The 19797-nt window shown below is 39.3% G+C and overlaps 1 protein-coding gene across 6 annotated transcripts in view; it reads left to right on the forward strand.

The window, feature by feature from the left end:
• The first annotated feature begins 2815 nt into the window (after positions 1-2815).
• The window catches only part of LOC106088371 (growth factor receptor-bound protein 2), a 53145-nt gene continuing 36163 nt past the window's right edge, over positions 2816-19797 (forward strand). Inside the window, exons 1-2 of one of the 6 annotated variants that reach the window (XM_013253859.2) lie at positions 2816-2872; positions 6535-7179. In XM_013253859.2, the coding sequence (XP_013109313.1) occupies positions 7102-7179 (78 nt within the window). In that variant the 5' untranslated portion in view covers positions 2816-2872; positions 6535-7101. The other 5 variants (XM_013253864.2, XM_013253861.2, XM_059369179.1 and 2 more) reach the window with 5 other exon arrangements.

Below are 19797 nucleotides of genomic sequence, written 5' to 3' on the forward strand. Positions count from 1 at the left end.
TTGGTTTTGGCACCTGCGGTCACAGTTATCCTTGATATAATGCCTGTTGTTCCAGGCGGTGTGGATTACACATTGTCTGAGCCGTTTTTTCATACAAGTTCTGTACCACTATTTCTGATAGAACCGCTTGCAACTACGATATCGTTGGTAATAGAAGTTACATAGACTTCTAAACGGTTGATTCCATACTAGACGACCAGATAGGCTTTGGGATGTACTCTGAAGAACTAGGTGTGGTCATATCAAGGAGGTTACCCGACCACTGTAGTGTATATCAAGCGGAGATCCTTGCAATTGAAGAAGTGGTAGAATGGCTTAGATATAATGTCATTACAACGATTGGCATAAATATATTCTTAGACAGAAACGTCAAAGTTACCACACCATAATTCATTTGCAAATACAATGTTGGAAATCTCAAATACACCACATAAAATTCACTTTAACCACAAAATATTTATGGCTTACATTTGAAATGAAAAACTTAAAAGACACTAAAATAAACGAAAACACCCAACGGCGGCTTCGGAACCATATTAATAAAACAACATGTTGACGACATAGTCAATAACAGTCCTAAATATAGATACACCAAATATTACCACCAAGGTGAATTGTATTGTGATTTGGCAGCACTTCATAAAAAAGCAACAATTCACAATAGAGTATTTCCTCTTGGCAAATAGGAAGCAAATGTAACAGTTGTAGCTGTCGTGTTTTATCACTTTGCACATGCTATAAAAAGAAAAAGGTAAATAAAATGTGCACACTAAACAAAAAAAGTAAAAAAAAAAATAATCGTACATGGAAAACCATGGCCAGACACTAAAATAAACGAAAACGGAGTTAAGAACTACGCCCAACGGTGGACCATATTACGAAAACAACAAAATATTGACAACATAGTCAAAACAGTCCTAAATGGAGATACACTAAATACCAAGGTGAATTATATTGTGATTTGGCAGCACTTCATAAAAAGGCAACAATTCACAATAGAGGTAGGCAAATGTAACAGTTGTAGATGTTGTGTTTTATAACTTTGCTTAAAAAAATGCACATGCTATAAAAAGAAAAAGGTAGATAAAATGTGCACACCAAACAAAAAAAAAACAAAAAAAAAGATCATTGGCAACGAAACCTTACATACGTGCATTAAACCATACCCCCATCATATACAAATAAATGCAGTAGACATTTTTATACAGCAAATTATGCTAGTTGCTAGCGGCTTCTCCCTGAGAAGAAAACCTAGCCTTCAGCGTTAGCAATTCACACTAGCGCCACCTACCAAATCACATCCAAGTACAGTGCATTTATAATTTTAAAATTAAAATATTAAAAAATTTAAATATTAAAATATTGATTATAGCCAACCAGAGGGAATCACCTTGTGGTTTGGCAGCATCAAGTGGAAAAAACAGAACTTCACCACTTTTAAAACTGTTTGAAAGAGGCAGTGTCAACCCAGGAAACAATGTTTGCCGAGTTTTTTCCGAATTCGGTCAGAATCTTTGCACAAGTTTCCGATTCTGATTCCGAATTATATACGAAACCTTTACACAAGTGGTATTGGCGGTGTAAACCGGTGTACATTTTTGAAATTAGCCAGATATTTTTGATGTTCTGAAAGATTTTTATATCAATTTCGGACAAAACTCTAAAAAAGCCATACGAATATGAACAGAAAAATTGGAAAATCTTCAGTTGTTTGATCCGAAACTCTGAACATTTTCGGGTGTTTGATCCGCATTTCTAAACATTTTCAGATATTTAAAGCTAGGTTTGATTAAAAGAATTCGATAGCCTCTTAATTTTCGAACAATTTGGCCTTGATGCGTCATGGGGTCATATTTTCAAACCATCAACATTGCTACCATTTTGCACAAGCTCGAAATAAAACGAATGATAGAAAATTAAAATCAAGCTTCATGGCTGAATTATATAACGGTTAACGCAGCTGTTAACAGCCGGCCAGATTTGACGGTATTAAGCATTGCACAATTATAGAAAGTAGCGTCACTGGCCCAACAACAACGAAATCAATGATACAACCCTGTGCGGATGAGGGGGTTGAAATTCCCACTCATCTGTCAAACTTCTGTACACTGAACAAATTGACATTCTAGTTTTTATTTGCATTGTCACGTACAGCAGCCGAAAAATTGGAAGATTTGTGATGACGTACAAACTTATAAGTTATGAATTAAAACATAAAAATGTAAAAAAATACACAAAATGTTGAAAAAACTTTAAAATCTAAACAAACCATTTGACATAAGAGTGTATTTGGATACAATTCTGAAACTGCAATATTTTATCAGCTGATGAAATGATTTCCTACTTCTGTCCTGTTGGGAAATTTCCAATTAAAGTTAATGATGTGGATTTTCTATCTGGAAATGGATGTCGTCCCTGTTGGTCGGGGTCTAAAATCTCATCACAACGGAGGTAAATAAAAATTCAAAAGGTAGATAATAACAGTTGGTAATTAATTAAATTAAATATCTCACAAACCAAATTACCCAATTTTATTTCCACATTCGAAATTAAGGCATTTTTCTTTTATTCTGATCCTCGTTTTTAAATTCAAATGATTTTGTTGATTATCTTATTAGATTCTTTTTTGTTTCTAAAAGCAACTCTGCTGCCAAATAAACAAATCTGAACGATATATCTATATAAAGAGGAGTTACGCCACATATACGATACGTTTACGCATAGCATTAGCATAGCGAAAGAGACCTTACGCCGCCCAAACTCCTTGTATTTTGGGTGTTTGGCCGCCTTTGAATCTTCTTATTCCAACGTCTACATTCATATTGCTCGGCTACGTGATTCTGCTATACTTTAATTTTTATAAACTCGTCGGGTAATAACTAAAAAATATTTTCTTTTATTATAAACAAAGTGGTGCAGTGCAAAATAAAAATTTCATGGGGGAGATATAAAAGTGTTAAACAGAGTTATTCATTTGTGTATTGTAAAAAATCGCAAGATATAAAGAAATAAGTGAAATTCGTAGGTCTCCCCCACCCGCAGAAAATGACATCTAAATGCCGACAAATTTTTGAGTTATTTTTATCAAATTATGTGAGCGCTCCAGCAATAAAGCGGGGAAAAGATTATTAAAAAAGAAAATTCTAATACAAATACATACATGTCTGCTTTGCGGGGGCTCGACACCAGCCAACCAGCCATTGGTATAGCCCAGAGTACCCCATAAGACAACCAATGATTTGAGAATTTCTGTTTGATCAAAAGTCGCCCAAAACTCGTATAATTTTCACATCTTTAGAATTATTTCCACATTATCATTTTTATTATCAAAGACTCGAAACTATCCCAACGTCATTAACATTATCATCATTGTCGATTTGATGGGATGGTGGTGATGATGATGATGAGTAGTGAAAGATGCTGCTGCTGGCCGCTTCTAGATGGGGGAAAAAAGAAGCAACAAAACAAAAGTATAAACATAGAATTGGATACACACACACAAAAACGCGAGAAACTGCCAACACACACCCAAAGAACAACAACAAGGTAACCGAGCGCACAGCAACAAAAGTCTACGAAAGAAGCAACAACAACAACTTCATCATCACAACAATTTCGGCGAATGCCGACAAAACGCACACAGCACACAAGAACCCAGCAACAACAAGCAGCACCCCAAAAGAAAAACAGCTGCAGCAGCACTAGCACCAGCAACAACAACGACATTGCGGCACGAATGTTGTGGGGGAAAATACTTGAGAACACCACCATCAGAAAAAAAATGAGCAAACCAAACAACGACGTCACGCTAACAGCATTGCCAGATACATAAAATTTTACAATAGATATGTCAGAAGTTGATAAAACGCGAAGTTCAAATTATTTCTTGGTGATGATGTTCTCATTTAATGTCTTAAAAAATTTACGTATTAGCGCTCTATTGCAATAAGGCTCTTAAATTCTTCCTAATTTGGCGATTTTTTTTTCACACCTTTCGCTAACATTAAATGCGAAAGTCCGTCTTCCATAGAAGTCAGTTGGCAAAACCATTTGTTTTTGGGGTTTAGTCTGGAGAACCTAAAAGCCTATCTTCAAAACTATCCCCTTTTCCAATCGTCTTAATATCGTTTGTTGTTGTAGTAGTAGCCACATATTTTCGTGTGGAGGTGGCGATCCTCGCCACACTCTAATAGGTGAACAAGCTCGTTCCGTTCCGATCGCCGCAAGAACGTGCTAGCCATTGGTTACTCTGGATGTAGTGTACCCAGGAGAAGACTATGAGCACTACACTGATTGGAACTCTGAGCTTACACAGAAAAAAAATATTTCGAAATTTAAAAATTAATTGAAAATAGAAACGTTTTTAATTAAGAAATTAATTGAATCAATCATTTTTTAATTGAATCCGGATATTTTTCAATTACTATCGTTATTGATATTTTTTGTCTTTTCAATTAAAAATTGATTTTATTTTTTTCTGTATAGTAGCTCTACAATTATAGTCGCAGGCAATCAGATATCAAGTGGAGAGTTTCAATAAGACGCCGACACGGCTTTGGTTCTTGGTTAAATTCTGAGTGCTTGTATTATTCGATATTGCAAGGCGAGTTATTGGGACCTTAAGATAACCAATGGCCATAACGATTCCGCGGCGATCTGTCCCATGGACCGGAACAACCTTGCTCAGCTTTGGAGATTGTCGTGGATCTTTGTTTTCACATAGAAATGTGAATAGATTAACACATGGCAAAATTCCAAGGTCATATTGGTTTTAGAAATACACATTGTTGTATTACTTAGTATCTCTTTGAAAAGTGTTTTATTGTTGTCAGTTATCATTATAACACTATTTTGTTGCTTATGTCCCGAATGTCGGATAAAGTTAGACGTTATTTTAAACTTTTATAAAACAAGCATTCGACATTTAGAATTTTTGCAAAATCAAAACAAAAGTAAAAGTGGCCACATTACTCTAACCTATACAAGAAGTCATCGTGCAAAGTTCCAGCTAATGGCTGGTACTATGTTAATTATTTCATAAGTTTTGCGGGAATGTTCTAACGAATGAAATCAGCAATTTTTTTGCTGCAAAATCGATAACCGAACAAAATTTATCTCGCCAATAGTGAACACAGCTACAGCCTTAAAGCCAAAAAGATTTATGGTTTTAAGGGCGATCGATAAGATTTGCTGCTTTAGGGGCGAAACATTTATGTAAGACGCCCAGCAAAATACCCCCAATTTCGAGTGCATAGCTTTATTTCTTCAAAATTTAGCATGATTTCACCTGTTGGATTGGGCTAGATTGAGTTGACCGCCGAGTCAAGAGTATATGTACATACATAAGTAGGTACGTATTTTACACATTGGATATAAAACCAAAATTTTACATGTTACAAACGGAATAACAGAGTGAGAATACCTCCAGTTATGGTAACTGGAGTAAAAATTACCTTTTCAACCCACAAGGGTTATCTTCATCCTAAACTGCCCTAAGTTTTTATATCTGACTTTGGAAGAGAATTTGGAGAACTTTTAAAACTTTATAATGATATGGAATTATAACAATAATCTTCAAAATTCATACATGAACCGAAACCACTTATTTCAATTTAATTTACAACTCGTAAAACACCTACCTTTGTCCTCTCAGACATTTTGACTGCATTTTTTGCGTTTTCTTTAGTACCACCTGGCAATGCTGTGCAGGTATTTCTGGTGTGCGATTTACAAACAATCATCGCCGTCATATGCTCTGCTGTCAATGTTCGCTCTCTCAGAGCCAATGGTTGGAGTAAAGGGGAGTTTGTGGGGAATTGGCAACAGTAAAAAGAGCCCAACAAACGGCAATAAGAGCAGCGGCACACCAGACTACCCAAGACTCAATACATAACATACAGGGCGAGATGCCGATTATTTCGTTCATATTCGCATAGTCAAAACACATACTCGCGGAGGGGAGCACGTATATTGTTGGTGTTTTGTCGGTTTTTATGTCGTTTTCATTTTTTTTATTTATTTATTTTGTCGAACAAACAAATTCGAAAAAAATTATTTTTTTAAATTGTGGTGTTCCCAATGTCTGTTGCCTAAAGTGATTGGTGTCATTTCATCACCGTCAGCAGCAGCAAAAAAAAAAAACAAAAAAAACGCCACCATCACGTTACAATTGATAAAATAACGTTGTCGATGGTTGGCCGTACTTCAAATACACCTCGCCCGCTAAACACAGAAAAAAGCGAGCCATAAAGAAAAGCAAATGTGTCGCCCGCCGTCCAACCTAGTGTTAAAAAAATATAAAGAAAGCAACAACAACAAGTGTAGCAATACTAAAAAAAATCCAAAGTAGCACAGTGCTCACATAATTTTGATAAAAATAAATCAAAAAAGATTTAAAAATTACAATACACCTTCTATGTAGAAAGTGCTGTGTGATGATATGTGTACAAAAAAAAAAAAAAATAAAACCTTTGCAAAAAGCCTTGAAGATTTTTTAATAAATTTCTTAAGTGTTTCATTTTGTTTTCTTCTTAGGGGAAATAATTGTGTGCATGCAAGATATTAAGAAATACACGATAGTGCTAAAATATTTTAAATAAATACATACATATATCAACAATACCAACAACAACGAAGTTGATAACAAAGTAAACAAATACTAAAATAAGTAAAAGGGAATTTTTTTGATAAAAAAAAATAATAAAAATAAAACATCACAAAACAACAAAGAAAGGTTCTGCTGCCCAGGCTTGTAACAGCAGCTTCTTCATTGGCATTCGTTCGTTTGTTCACTTACTCACACAAACACACACCCATACACCCCCTCTTACTTACACAAATACTCGTACTCTAAAAAAATCCATTATACATTCAGACATCCAGCCAGTCCAGCTAGCCCCTGTAGTTGCCAAAGCCGGGGAATTGTAGTGAGCAGGGAATAAAATATCATCGTCATCATCGTAAACAAAGGATTAAAGCACAAAAACAGTATCAACAAGAGCAATCGTCGGTTCTCGAGGAACAGGAATAGCCACCAGAAGAAACCACCACGCAAAACCATAAGCAACAAAAACAACAACAAAACAAACACAACACAGAACAATGGAAGCAGTTGCCAAACATGATTTCTCAGCCACGGCTGATGATGAACTGAGTTTTCGTAAAAATCAAATCTTAAAGGTGAGTACATTCCTCCAAGGTACCATCATAACCTAAAACCTATTGAAATTTTAAATATGTATGTACCTATGCATGTGCAGAGATTAAAAATTATACAATAGTAAAATTATGAAATAATGAACAAAATTTTTAAAATCAAATGTGATCTGGTAAAATTAAAAAAAAAAATGATCAAAAGAGGGAGTATAAGATCAAAGTTTAGAATGTGGTTCCGTGTAAAATGTTTGACGGTCCACCTTGTGGGAAATATCTACAAGTGTCTTAATTGTATGCATATCATCTTTGTCTGTGCTTTTGGAAACTGTGCGTGGGTCCGATATACACTTCAAAAATTGGAAACAATGAACCAGGAATTAAAAACACAAAAAAGTCAATCGGGATATAAGGTCTGTTATCAGCAAACTCAGCGAATGTTTTCAGCATGATTATGTTGGGATAGGGATAGGTTATGGACACGCGCCTGGCAACCGTAGTACCGCTTCACTTGGAGACCTCTGATCCGTTGAGTAAGTTTTAGAAAGAAATGAAATAAGAGAGAGAGATAAACGAAAAATCGGCATAGCGACTGAAAAATTTCTCACCGACTAGAGCTATACCAAACCTGGTCAGCCCCTCGTTTCCCTCTACCCGTGGATGGCCCGGCTCCATTTGAGAGCAGCCCCAAACGTCCAAGACGCTTCTTGCATCTCCCGGTAAGCCTCGGCTTCACATGCCCTGCAGCCAGAGCCTTTTGCCCGCCTGACTGTCCACATAAATATTGAAATCTGAAAGGTCCGCCGCTTCTGGATCACATCCAAGGCCCTGACGATTGCAAAACTTTGGCCCAAAAGATATTGCATCCTTCGAGAAGTCTATGTGACCCCCTAATTCCAAGGAAATCAATAAAAACATCCGGTTCCCCATCCAACTTATCCGTGTATACAAAGCTCCCTTCCCAGGAAGAAAACCTACAGATTGTCATCGAAGAAAGAGCCGGACACATAGTCCGTCGCGTCGCCAATGCCACATAGTCCTCCTACGCCAGGTGCAATGTGCGAATGATCTCCGAGAAAACTATTCACGCCTTTGCTATTTGCCTCCACCCAGCCTTACCGTTGGTGGAACTAAAAGGGCATTTTTATACTTTTTGAAGACTTGCCCGAAAAGACTATTCATGCCTTCGCTATTTATCGCTACCCAGCCTTACTGTTGATGCGACTACAGAGGCATATTTACCCTTTTTTGAAGTCTTGCCTGTTTTTTACCCTTTTCTGATAATCCGCTTTTTTGTCTCCTACTTCTTAATATGGTCATGTAATTGGATACCGAAAGAATTTTTTCAAGGAAGGATTCCCGAGATCGGCATTCACTCACTACCATATCCTCGTAAATGATATTTAAAAACGCCTTGATTGAGAGGTTACCTTTTGAACCACTGTATTATTTCAAACAATTAGCAGTACTATATTTGATCTTCACTGCATTTCTTGGCGAGAGAATCGTAATATTGCATGGCACCGTCAGGATCTGGTCGAGAACTTCGCTAATGTTGTTGTTGTTGTTGTTGTAGCAGTTTATTGTGTTCTATCTTTCGTCTGCTTGATTCTGTTGAGTGTCAAGACCCAGGAACTCTGCGACTAAGATGGGGTGCGTCCACAGGGATCTGGGTCTGAGTCGAGTGGGTCTGGCCGGGCAGTTAAACAGGTGACGTGTATCGTGCGGTCCCTGGTTACAATCGGGAGATACTTCTCGCACGTCGGCATGAATCCTAGCTCTGTGGGAATTGAGGCGGCTGCATCTGCCGGAACGTAATTGAGCCAGAACCACTTTGGTTTGCCGGGGTCGATTTCTTCAGGTGCAATGGGTGGCGGTCGTTCTCCAAGGACTACATTCACCCGGTAGCCAATTACCGCGTCTGTTACCGTGTCTGCATGAAAGTTGTTCAGACCCGCTTGATATGCCGCTTGATCTAGAGGTTCTCTCTTGTAGCGCTGAACCTCTCGCTCTAGATCGTGTAGATTTACTTTAAGGCTTCAGGGCGGTGGGTATCTATCAACAAGATGACGATTTGGATGGTTTCTGCGATAACAGCCCGAAAGGTATTGCTTAGAAAGCATGTAGTTATGTCTTCGCACTGGTAGGATCTTTGAGACTTTGCTAATGTGGGCGGTAATGACGTGCAAAGTATCGTGTTACGCACTTCAAAAATCCATGCTACTTCTCATGGAATTGTTCCCATAGGTCTTGGGAAAAGTAGTGCCCCTGGCATCATAGCTACTGGGGCGAGAGAAGGGAAATCTTTGTCCCCGGTTCCAATTATTTCGTTGTTTAAAAAGCGGATTCCATCTGGCCATTTTTCATTCATCAAGAACCCTAAAAGTGTTCAGAGAAGGGTGTTGTTGTTGTTGTTGTAGCCACGGTCGCCGTAAGTATACGGACTGATCCATTCAAAGATTCGCATCTAAAAACATCTAGCTCAGTATGTTTGAAATTCGGGTGATTCTCCTGTTGGCTCCTCAGTACATACTGGTTAAAGATATGCTCACTATTACCTTTAATTTTCGATTTTGCCATCTGTAGGCAGCCCGTGATGGTCCTTAGGGCTGCGTTTTGGAAGGTCTGTAGGTTTTTTTCATTGCTTACGGCTCATTCCTGCGGTTTTTGTTATTGTTGTTTTAGCTACATTTTCATGTGGAGGTGGCGATCCTCATCAAGCTCCTGAAGGTAAGCAAGCTCGTTCCATTCCAATGAACTGATCGCCGCGGGAACAGGGCTATTTGGTTATATAAAGGCGCCGCTAACCCGCCTTGTCATATCGAGCATCATAGGCACTCAGTATTTGTGCAAGAGGAGGGCCGCCCGGCTTCTCACGGAGATTCCGCTCGATATCGATGGTTGGCCGCGACTGCTGTTGCAGCTACTCCGTATGGAGTATTCCTCTATCCGCAACCTGTGGGCGCGTCCGTTAGCTCGCAGCTAAGCTTCTTGTGACAACAATGAACACCACACAGATCGGACCTCAATGTTTCAGCTTGTGTGGTGCTCACAGCTATCCGGGGGGCCATATGGTCGTTTCCTACGGAGTTTTTAATGTCAGTTTGTCCATAACCTAAGTGATGCCTGTCAATGATTTGAGGATTTTGTTTCTTGTTTTATCACAGACTGCAGTAGCGTGCACTGGCGATGAGAAGAGGCTGTCGAAGGCCACAGAATTTGCTGTCGGAATTCTTTGACCATTGAATATGACTAGGCTCTATTGCAAAATCTTTCGCCCAGGTGGTGAATAGTGTGGCAGACGATTTCGTGAGAAGATATTTTATGTTCTCCACGCTAGAAGTGCACAGAGAGGTAGAGGTTAAATAAGAGCGGGGATAAAACACATCCTGGGGAATTCCCTCTTTAACTCTACGGGCTTCGATGTTGAGCTTTTAAATTCTGCGTATGAGTGGCGACCGGTCATATCAAGCTGTCTCACGAATTATCTGTATGGTAGCTAGTCGTTTGTAGAAGTAAAAAAGAAGTAGAAATCCCGTAGAGTCAAATAGGGCGGGGTGATATCTCCGGCACTGCTGAACCTCTACCTATACTCTATTTCACCCCCTAAACGTCTAGCTCAACGATGTAGCCTCTTATTTCGTTGCAAGAGATTTTAACATGTCTGCCACCAAATCTTCAGCCACATTTTTCACTATAAATACGCGTGAGGTGAATAATGAGCTGAATGTAAAATAAACGGTCCCGACCGTCAATTGTTCCAAAATACCTGGTATCACATTTGACAGCTATTACACATTCTTTCCACATGCCACAGCAATTTGCGATAAGTGCATAATGAAATGGCTATGAAACTCAAGGCGATGGGAGAATGGATTGAGGATTGGAGCAGCTCATACTATCGCGGTATAATTTAGGCGACGATAGGAAACCTGGAAGGAATGGAAGAGGTTTCCGATCGGATACCTTTAACCGTGATGTCGTGTGCGAGGCACTGCTGCCATCGGAACCCTAGTATTGCCATCTGGAAGATCATGTTACACTGATGGATCAAAGCTAAAGGACAGAGTAGGCTTGGGGGTTTACATTGAGAACCCAGGGACTGAGATCTGTTTTAGACTGCCTGGCCATAATACGGTACTGCAGGCGGAGATCCGGGCGATCATGGTATGCGTGAAGTGGTGTGGTGCTAACGCGAGGACTTCGAGTGTGAACTTCTTTACCGGCAGTAAAATTGCCATAAAGGCAATAACAACCAGGACGGTAAGGTCACGAACAGTCTTGCAGTGTAAGAAGGATACTAACACCTTCTCTGAGAATGGCAAAATCCGCATCGTTTGGGTGCCGGGCCATAACGGAGTAAGGGAAAATGAAATGGCAGACGATTTGGCGGCGAAGGCCAGAGGACTGCCTTTCGAGTCGGCGCAGACCGAGTTAAAAGAGAGTGGGCGACCAATGCGCATGCAACATTGTGGAACAGCGAAACGGTCGGTAGGACGGCGAAAATCCTATGGGGGATTCAAATCGTGCGAAGACCAGGCTATTACTGAAAGGAAGCAAAAAGTGGTCAGTATAGCTATTGGCATTATAACGGGACACATAGGACTACGAGCTCACTTATGTAAAATCGGTGCGGCGAGTGATAGCATGTGTAGGGCATGCGGGGAAGATGATGATACGTTGGAGCATTTTCTTTGTCATTGCCCGGCCTTTGCGTCTAACAAATACCGGCACTTAGGTGGAGACACAATACCAGACATTAACCAACTTAGGAGAGTGGTATTGAAAACAATTCAGGACTTTATAAGTTGCACGGAATTCCTAACTTAAAATTTTCTTTTTAGAGGTTACTTTATAGTTCTAAGAGCGCACAACAAGCCGATTACTAGCTTAGGGCGGATTAATATCTGCACCCTCTTTTCAACCTAACCTAAACTAACCTAACCTATCATTGAGCTTAAATTTGAATCGGACAGCACTCATTGATATGTGAGAGATTTGCCCTCTGTTCCTTATTGAAAAATTTATGAAAAAATTTGCATTTACTCCTTTTTAGGCTTTTTGTACACTTTGTTGTCATCACTGACCTGCACCCTAATTTTTAATTTCCAACCCCTGATTGATTGTTTAACTGTCATACCCTATGGGCATAATCTATGGGTACAATCAATGCATACATGCAAATAATGACATATCTCACTGAATACTTTGATATGTTGTAGACTTATGCAGAGGAGTTTGTCTTTGAAATTAGCTTGTTCTATCATTCCCAAAATAATTTTAAATTATATATTTTAGTGTATATAAATTTATGTATATTATTCTAAAGGCACTTGTGGATATCTATATGTATTTTTATTATTATTAAACAAACAAACCCACCTTCTAACCAACCATAGATATTTAAATGTATAAAAAATTTATTATGAGCGACGCCACAATGACTCATTCATTGGGCCATGGCATTTGTGTTTTTTTTTTTTCTATCAGAAATTTTTCGCCTGACACCACTAACCAGAAGAAAGCTAGAAAAGACAGCAAAAAAAGTTTATATTAAAATATATGACCTCTTTTTGAATTGAATTGTATTGTAATTATTCATGGCGCATACATACATACAAACATGCATATGTAGATGACTGACCAAACCTTAAAACGGCTCTGTTGTTATCTTTATTTGTGAAACCAAACCTTTTTAATAATACCGCACAATAAACTTGAGAATAAATAGAACAACATGAAAATCGTCATCTGTGTTGTTATTATGATAAAAAAAGAAGGGAAATTTATGACAAATCATTTGCACTATGAAGAATGACATTTGAAAATTGTTGGTAAGACATTATTTCTAAGGGGCTTTTAGGCATAGACTAATTTTATACAAAAAACTCCTATGGTTTTTCGCACTTGCTATTTTCCCTTTGTAGGTTTATCTTTTTCTATACGTATTTGTTTATTTATTCACTTTCCATAAAATATGGGTCAATTCAAGTTAATCACACGTGTCTTATCAATATTTCGTCTCCAACACTCAATCTCCATCTATTTGCCGGGAATTCAGCTGCTGCTGCTGCTGCTGCTAGCACTGTTGTGGGCCTAAGCTATTTTTTTATCAATGGTTATGATTTTTCGCATTTTTTATATCCTCCACCATAGGATGGGGGTATACTAATTTCGTCATTCTATTTGTAACACCTCGAAATAAATATATTCTTGATCGTCATGACATTGTAAGTCGAACTAGACATGTCCGTCCGTCAGTCTGTCGAAAGCACGCTAACTTTTGAAGGAGTAAAACTAGCCGCTTGAAATTTTGCACAAATACTTTTTATTAGTGTAGGTCAGTTGGGATTGTAAATGGGCCATATCGGTCCATGTTTTGATATAGCTGTCATATAAACCGATCCTGGGTCTTGACTTCTTGAGCTTTTAGAAGGCGCAATTCTTATCTGATTTGGCTGTACTTTTGGACGTGGTGTTATGGTATCACCTCCAACATTTGTGCAAAGTATGGTCCAAATCGATCTGGGATCTTTACTTCTTGAGCCTCTAGAGAGCGCAATTCTCATTCGATTTGTCACACATTTTGTACAACGGCTTCTCCCATGGCCTTCAACATACGTGTGCAATATAGTATGAATCGATCTACCGCTTGATACAGCTTCCATATAAACCGATCTCCCGATTTTGCTTCTTGAGCCCTGAATCGGACTATAACTTGATATAGTTTCTCCTCCTCCGTCCTTATTCATTATTCTTTGTTTGCCTAAAAAGAGATACTGCGCAAAGAACTCGACGGATGCGAACCATGGTGGAGGGTTTATAAGAATCGGCCCGGCCGAACTAAGCACGCTCTTACTTGTTATACCCTACACCATAGGATGGGGGTATACTAATTTCTTCATTCTATTTGTAACTCCTGGAAATATGCGTCTAATACCTCATAAAGTATATATTGGGTTGCCCAAAAAGTAATTGCGGATTTTTCATATAGTCGGCGTTGACAAATTTTTTCACAGCTCGTGACTCTGTAATTGCATTCTTTCTTCTGTCAGTTATCAGCTGTTACTTTTAGCTTGCTTTAGAAAAAAAGTGTAGAAAAAGTATATTTGATTAAAGTTCATTCTATTGTATATTCTTGATCGTCATGTCATTTTAAGTCGATCTAGCCATGTCCGTCCGTCTGTCCGCCCGTCCGTCTGTCTGTCGAAAGCATGCTAACTTTCGAAGGAGTAAAGCTAGCCGATTAAAATTTTGCCAAATACTTTTTATTAGTTCAAGTCGGTTGGGATTGTAAATGGGGCAAAATGGGACCGATCTTGGGTCTCGACTTCTTGTTCCTCTAGAGAGCGTATTTCTCGTCCGATTTGACCGAAATTTTGCACATAGCGTTTTGGTATCACTTCCAACAACTGCGCTAAGTATGGTTAAAATCGGTCCATGTTTTGATATAGCTGCTATATAAACCGATCTCGGGTCTTGAATTCTTGAGCCTCTAGAGGGCGCTATTCTCGTCCGATTTGACTGAAATTTTGCACGTAATGTTTTGTTGTCACTTCCAACAACTGTGTTAAGTATGATTCAAATCGGTTCATAATCTGGTATAGCTGTGATATAAACCGATCTTGGATCTTGACTTTTTGAGCCCATGGAGCGCACAATTCTCATCCGATTTGGCTGAAATTTTGCATGAAGTGTTTTGTTATGACTTCCAATAACTGTGCTAAGTATGGCGCAAATCGGAACATAACCTGATATAGCTGCCATATAAACCGATCTGGGATCTTGACTTCTTGGGCCTCTAAAGGGCGCAATTCTCATCCGAATTGGAAGAATTTTTGTACAACGGCTTCTCTCATGACCTGCAATATACGTTTCTTATATGGTCTGAATCGATCAATAGCCATATAAACCGATCTCCCGATTTTGCTGCTTGAACCGCTACAAGGAGCAATTCTTATCCGAATGAACTGAAATATTACACAATGACATCTACAATTTTCAGTTCAGTTCTTATTCAATATTCTTTTTTTTTGCCTAAGAAGAGATACTGCGCATAGAACTCGACAAATGCGACCCATGGTGGAGGGTATATACGATTCGGCTCGGCCGAACTTAGCATGCTCTTACTTGTTTTTTTTGCCGGTGATTACTTAGCCCACTTTTCCCTTTCTGATGTTGGTTGCCATTATGATTTCTTGCCAATCCGACAGATTTATGATGAGGAACTTTAAAAAATGAGCCATAATAACAATAGAAAATATCCATATTTCCTACACCCCATATGGTTAGCGAAGCAAAGTTCCCCCTGGATATTGTCGCCGTATGCTGCTATCTATCGGTGGTGGCTTATTAATTTATGAACCTCTAAAAGAAACTAAACAACAACAGCATTATTGTTTGCTCAAAACAAAATAACACTTGCTAAGAGAAGTGATTCATTTGGTTGTGCTACTGATTTGCCTGGTAAGAAAAAAATTATTCGCGAAGATAAAAGCTTGCTAAGGCCCTAATGCTTATGATTGACTTGCATGGGAAAGGTGATTTATCATTTATGTTTAGACTACTAGCAAGTGGGAAGACTTAAAACATTTTACAATGAAAGAGGAAATAAATAGAAACTCCAAATTAATTTTTCAAACTAAAGTCTTTATGGACCCATATATTTTTTGCTCCAATTTCAATAGGAAATTTTTAATAAATCACAAAAAAAAAAAAAAAAACAATTTAATGGAAATTACATTTTATATTTATATTTTTTGCCGTTGTTCATCTATTAAAGTATTTTGCTTACTATTCAAAGCAACCACAAAAAATGATATTTGTTACTGAAATGATACTTTGTGGTTAAATGGTTAAATGAAAAAATTAATTAAAATAAATAAAAAAAATACTAACAACAAAAACGCGCCAAGTTTTGTCGGGCCGCATCATTATTACCCACCACCACAGACTCTGCTTAAAACTGATTATGTGTATTAATTTGAAGAGAACTAAACAGCGAATGAGCGAGGCTTCTAGAGGCTCCAGAAATCAAATGGATGCATATGTTTATCGCCTCCAAATCAAGTTCCACTAATCGTTCCGTTTCAATTGGAGCGATTCATTGTGACTGCAGTTGGATTGGACTGTTTTGCCGTACATGCAAATAAATGAATTGTGTCATGAGATCCTGTGTGCAGGCAGGACATATATTTATTTATTTATTTCATTTCATGCAATGCGAAGTCATCAGGCCTATAAATAATGGCACTATGCATAAGACGTACTTTTTCTAACATAAGTTAAAAAATCACTCAATATGAGGGACGGTATTGTCAAATCTCGTGCGATACTAGTTTACTCTGCTACACCATCCGGATTTCGGTAGACCAGAATAACTCTGGTTTTACTGGGTAGGTTTTCTCGTCATCTGCTTGGGTGGTGGGCTCACTAAGGATTATATTCGTTTGGTATGATAACAAAGTTTACTGCGTCCTGATGGATAATCTGTATCGGCCTGTTGTTGGAACACGCCTCCAAACATCCAAATATTTATTTTATTTTTTATTTATTTACTTGGCTAATTTCGTAATTTTAAATTATTGGGTTGCCCAAAAAGTAATTGCGGATTTTTCATATAGTCGGCGTTGACAAATTTTTTCACAGCGTGTGACTTTGTAATTGCATTCTTTCTTCTGTCAGTTATCAGCTGTTACTTTTAGCTTGCTTTAGAAAAAAAGTGTAAAAAAAGTATATTTGATTAAAGTTCATTCTAATTTTTATTAAAAATGCATTTACTTTCTTTTAAAAAATTCGCAATTACTTTTTGGGCAACCCAATACAATATTCTCTTTGACATGATAATAACTTCGATGATTACCCAGGAGAAATTGTTAAGATAGAAAATCCCAATGATCCTCAACTGGAGGCAGCTTGTAATGGTCGTTAGGTTAGGTTAGGTTGAAAAGAGGGCGAAGATGTTAATTCGCCCCATGCCACTATGGACATACACCTAAGACAGTAATCGGCTTGTTGTGCGCTCTAAAAACTATTAAGTAACCTCCAAAACCTCTAAAAACTATGAAGTAACCTTTAGGATTCGAACCTGGGGGCGCTGAACAACGGCGAGAGCCATTGCCGTTGTCTTAGCGTTCGAAGCCATCAATACAACTTCCAACAGATGTCGAGCTTGGTTAATGTGGTAATTGTATCATAGATGGGTTTTCGCTATTAATACGATTCAAATACAACATACCAACGCACGGCCTTTGAAGCCATCACACCTAAAATGAGTCCCATAGTGGTTGGTGTGCGTTGCTATCTTTGGCTTTCCTTTTCCATTGCATTTTGCGATCATTGCGCTCGTCTCAAAAGAGAAACAATGCCCTAATGGTCCTTAAGTCTGCAATTTGGCAGATCTGCAGGATTCCCCATTGTGTTTTCTTCTCTACTGCGACCTAGGCCGAGATGCAAAATCACAAGCGGTCGGCCAATCGGTTTATGTGTCAACTAGACAAGTACTGTCCCCTAATGACTACATGACCTTGTTTCTGGTTTTTACTTGTGTTGTTGTTATTGGAGCCACATTTTCATGTGGAGGTGGCGATCCTCGTCAAGCTTCTGTAGGTGAGCAAGCTCGTTCCGATCCAAAGGACCTATCGCCGCGCGAACCGGATGACCATAGGTTATTTAAAGGCGCCAATAACTCGCCTTGTCGTAACGAGCATTAGAGGCACTCAGTATTTGTGCGAGTGCCGGTGCTGCCCGACCTCTCATTGAGACTCTCCGCTTGATGCCGCTGATTGTCCTCGACTACTGTTGAAGCTACTCCTGCACCTATGGGGCATTCCACTATCCGCAACCTATGGACGCGCCCGGTAGTTCGCAGCTGAGCTTCTCGCGACAGCAATGAACTACACTCAGATCGGACCTCAATGTTTCAGACCGCGGGGTACTCACAGCTATCACGTTCTGTGCTTATTGCAGATTGCAGGAGTATGGGCTGACAATAAAAAGAGTTTGTCCAGGGTCATACCTAGGATCTTCGATGCTATTTCCATGCTATTGTGTTCCATGCTATTTCGATGCTGTTGTGTTCCATGTTTTGTCTGCTTGGTTCAGTTGAATATACAGATCCAGGAAATCTGTGACTAAGGTTGGGTGTGTCTAGAAGGATCTGGGTCAGAGTCGAGTGGGTCTGGCTGGGAAGTTTAACAGGTGATGTGTGATCCCAGATCACAATCGGGACACACATCCTGGAATTTGGCATCAATCCTTGCTCTATAGGAGTTCAGGCGGCCGCATCTACTTGATCGTAATTAAGCAAGAACTACTCTGATTTGCCGAGGGAGATCAATTTCTTTAGTTGCAATGTGAGGCGGTCGTTCTCCAAGGGCCACATTCACCTGGTAGCTATTCACCGCATCTGCTACCGTGTTTGCATGATGTTGTCTAGACCCACTTTATATGCCGCTTCATCTAGAGGTTCTCACTTGAACCTCTCGCTCTAAGGCTTCTGGGCGGAAGATACCTAAAAACAACATGATGATTAGTATGGTCCCTGCGATAACAGCCCAGAAGATATAACTTGGACAGCATGTAGTTATGTCTTTGCACGGGTAGGATCTTTGTCTCCTGATGGAGGTAGTCTACGTGAGAACTGAGAAGACATCCCGTCGCACATCAAAGAGCAACATTCTGAGAAATCTGAATATTATTCCATTGCATGTCACATAGCTGACGAGACCACATTGGCGCTGCTTAACTTACCACTGCCCGGCCACTTGTTTTGTACGTGGTCGACAAGGTTCTTTTGTCAGCACCCCAAGTGCTGCCGGCAAATGGCTTGAGGACCTTTTCTATTTCTGACCTTATCGCAAAATGCAGTGCCATGTGTGGAAAATGTGTAAGAGTTGTCTAATGTGACACCAAGTATTTTGGGACACTTGATGGTCGGAATCGTTACTCTATCGAATATCACATTCAGCTTCTTACCCACCTCATGCGTTTATGTAGTGAACAATGTGGCTGAAGATTTGGTGGCTGATATCTTCAAATCGCTTGCAATGAAATAAGCGGCAAGTTCGTTGAGGAAGACGTTTAACCTGGCAGATGTCAACAATGTGTGGGGGCTGATGCCATGATCTTACAATCGTTCGCATATGATACAATCTCTAAGCCCGATCATCCGCCAACCTTGAGGACCACCCTATCGAATGGTCTTGGCTGATTATAGCCACGGAAAATGTGTGCGGTGATGACATGTACGATTACATTACTTCAAGTGTTCCAGCCACAAATACCCCTTGTGTTCGTTGACTGCCCTGTTTGTTTTCAGATTCAACTCGTTCTCGTTCTGGGCTTAGTGGCGTCCGTGAAATGAATTCCATCATACTCGTCTGCGAATACCGATGCCTGCGCCGGGAAATTGGGCCGCACTTGGGGTATTCGACCGATTTTTCTTGTCATTTATTCGGTTGGTATGATAAAATCGCATTGATTACGGCATCCTATTAGATATTTTGCAAGCCGGTTCTGTGTGGGGAGGTAGTGAGTGCATCGGAGTGTTGTTGGAATGCGTCTTTAAACATCCAAATATTTTCCTTGAGATGGCAGCTCGGTGAGTTGGAAGTTTGGGCGATCCCTTCTATGATAACCCTGGAG

The sequence above is a fragment of the Stomoxys calcitrans genome, chromosome 5 (genome assembly GCF_963082655.1).
Source record: "Stomoxys calcitrans chromosome 5, idStoCalc2.1, whole genome shotgun sequence".
Classification (NCBI taxonomy): Eukaryota; Metazoa; Arthropoda; class Insecta; order Diptera; family Muscidae; genus Stomoxys; species Stomoxys calcitrans.